The sequence below is a fragment of the Terrapene carolina genome, unplaced genomic scaffold (genome assembly GCF_002925995.2).
Source record: "Terrapene carolina triunguis isolate 2854851 unplaced genomic scaffold, T_m_triunguis-2.0 Scaffold2537, whole genome shotgun sequence".
Taxonomy (NCBI): Eukaryota; Metazoa; Chordata; order Testudines; family Emydidae; genus Terrapene; species Terrapene triunguis.
The window spans coordinates 1-1085 of NW_020666888.1; the positions used below are offsets into that span (position 1 = coordinate 1).

A 1085-nucleotide genomic window follows, 5' to 3' on the forward strand; every position below is an offset into this window, starting at 1 on the left:
GTGCCCTGCCCGGGGCGGGGGCTGCGTGGGGGGCAAGCCGTCCCTGGGCGGCGTTATGTGCAGCCGTTCCCCAGCTGCCCCACCCCAGAAGTGGCTGCATTTGACCTCCCACAGACCCATCTAACTGGTCTGCGTCTCTCCATCTAGGTGGGAATGAGGGACGGGGATTATCTCGCTGCCTTTTTACACGTCTTACTGCCAGTGGCCTTTGAGGTACGTGGGGGCAGGAGCCTGTCCCCTCTGGGGGATGCCGGCTCCCACCCGGCCCCAGGGCAGGGACTGGTTGGCTCAGGGGGGCGGGGAACGGGGTACGGGGTCTGTCCCCTCTAGGGGGCACCGGCTGCCATCTGCCCCAAGGCAGGGGGCTGACTCAGGGGGTGGGAATGGGGTGGGCCCCGTCCCCTCTGGGGGGCGCTGGCCGCGATCCGGGGCGTGCTGGGTCCGGGCTGCGATCTCCTCTGTTCTCTTCTCAGTTCCAACCCCACCTGGTTCTGGTGGCCGCCGGGTTCGACTCTGTGCTCGGGGACCCCAAGGTAAGTGCCCCCCCAATCCGCCGTGTTTCGCAGCGCTGCCCACAGGGGGCGCCCCAGGGTCTAGGCAGGGGGCCTGGGGCTCGTTTCAAAGGGCAGCGGCCGGTCTAGGGGGCGGGGAGGGAGCCTGGCAAACTGACCTTTGCGTCTGCGCCTAGGGCGAGATGGCTGCGTCGGCCGCGTGCTTCGCGCACCTGACTCATCTGCTCATGGCCCTGGCGGGAGGCAAGGTGCTGCTGTCTTTGGAGGTGAGTGTGGAGCTGACCCACGGTGCAGGCTCCCCCCTAGAACTGACTGCAGCTCAGCCCCGGGCGGCGTTATATGTGGCTGTTCCCCAGCCACCCCGCCCCAGAGGTGGCTGCAGCTCAGGGCCGGGGGTGGTGTTGACCCGTTTTCCCCCCCTCCCCAGGGTGGCTACAATCTGACCTCCCTGGGCGAGGGGGTCTGTGCGGCCCTGAGGACCCTCCTGGGGGACCCCTGTCCCCAGCTGGAGCCGCCTGTTGCCCCCTGTCGCAGGTGAGCGGGGTCCGAGCGGGTGGGGGTGGGGCGCCCCCA

General features: G+C 69.1%; 1 protein-coding gene across 1 annotated transcript; it reads left to right on the forward strand.

The window, feature by feature from the left end:
• Window positions 1-147: 147 nt before the first annotated feature.
• On the forward strand, window positions 148-1046 carry LOC113408246 (histone deacetylase 6-like; the record flags this gene model as incomplete). The annotated part of the gene is made up of 4 exons (XM_026661420.1): window positions 148-213; window positions 474-533; window positions 689-778; window positions 940-1046. Coding segments are annotated over 4 exons (323 nt in total), but the record flags the coding sequence as incomplete, so codon positions are not given.
• Window positions 1047-1085: the final 39 nt, after the last annotated feature.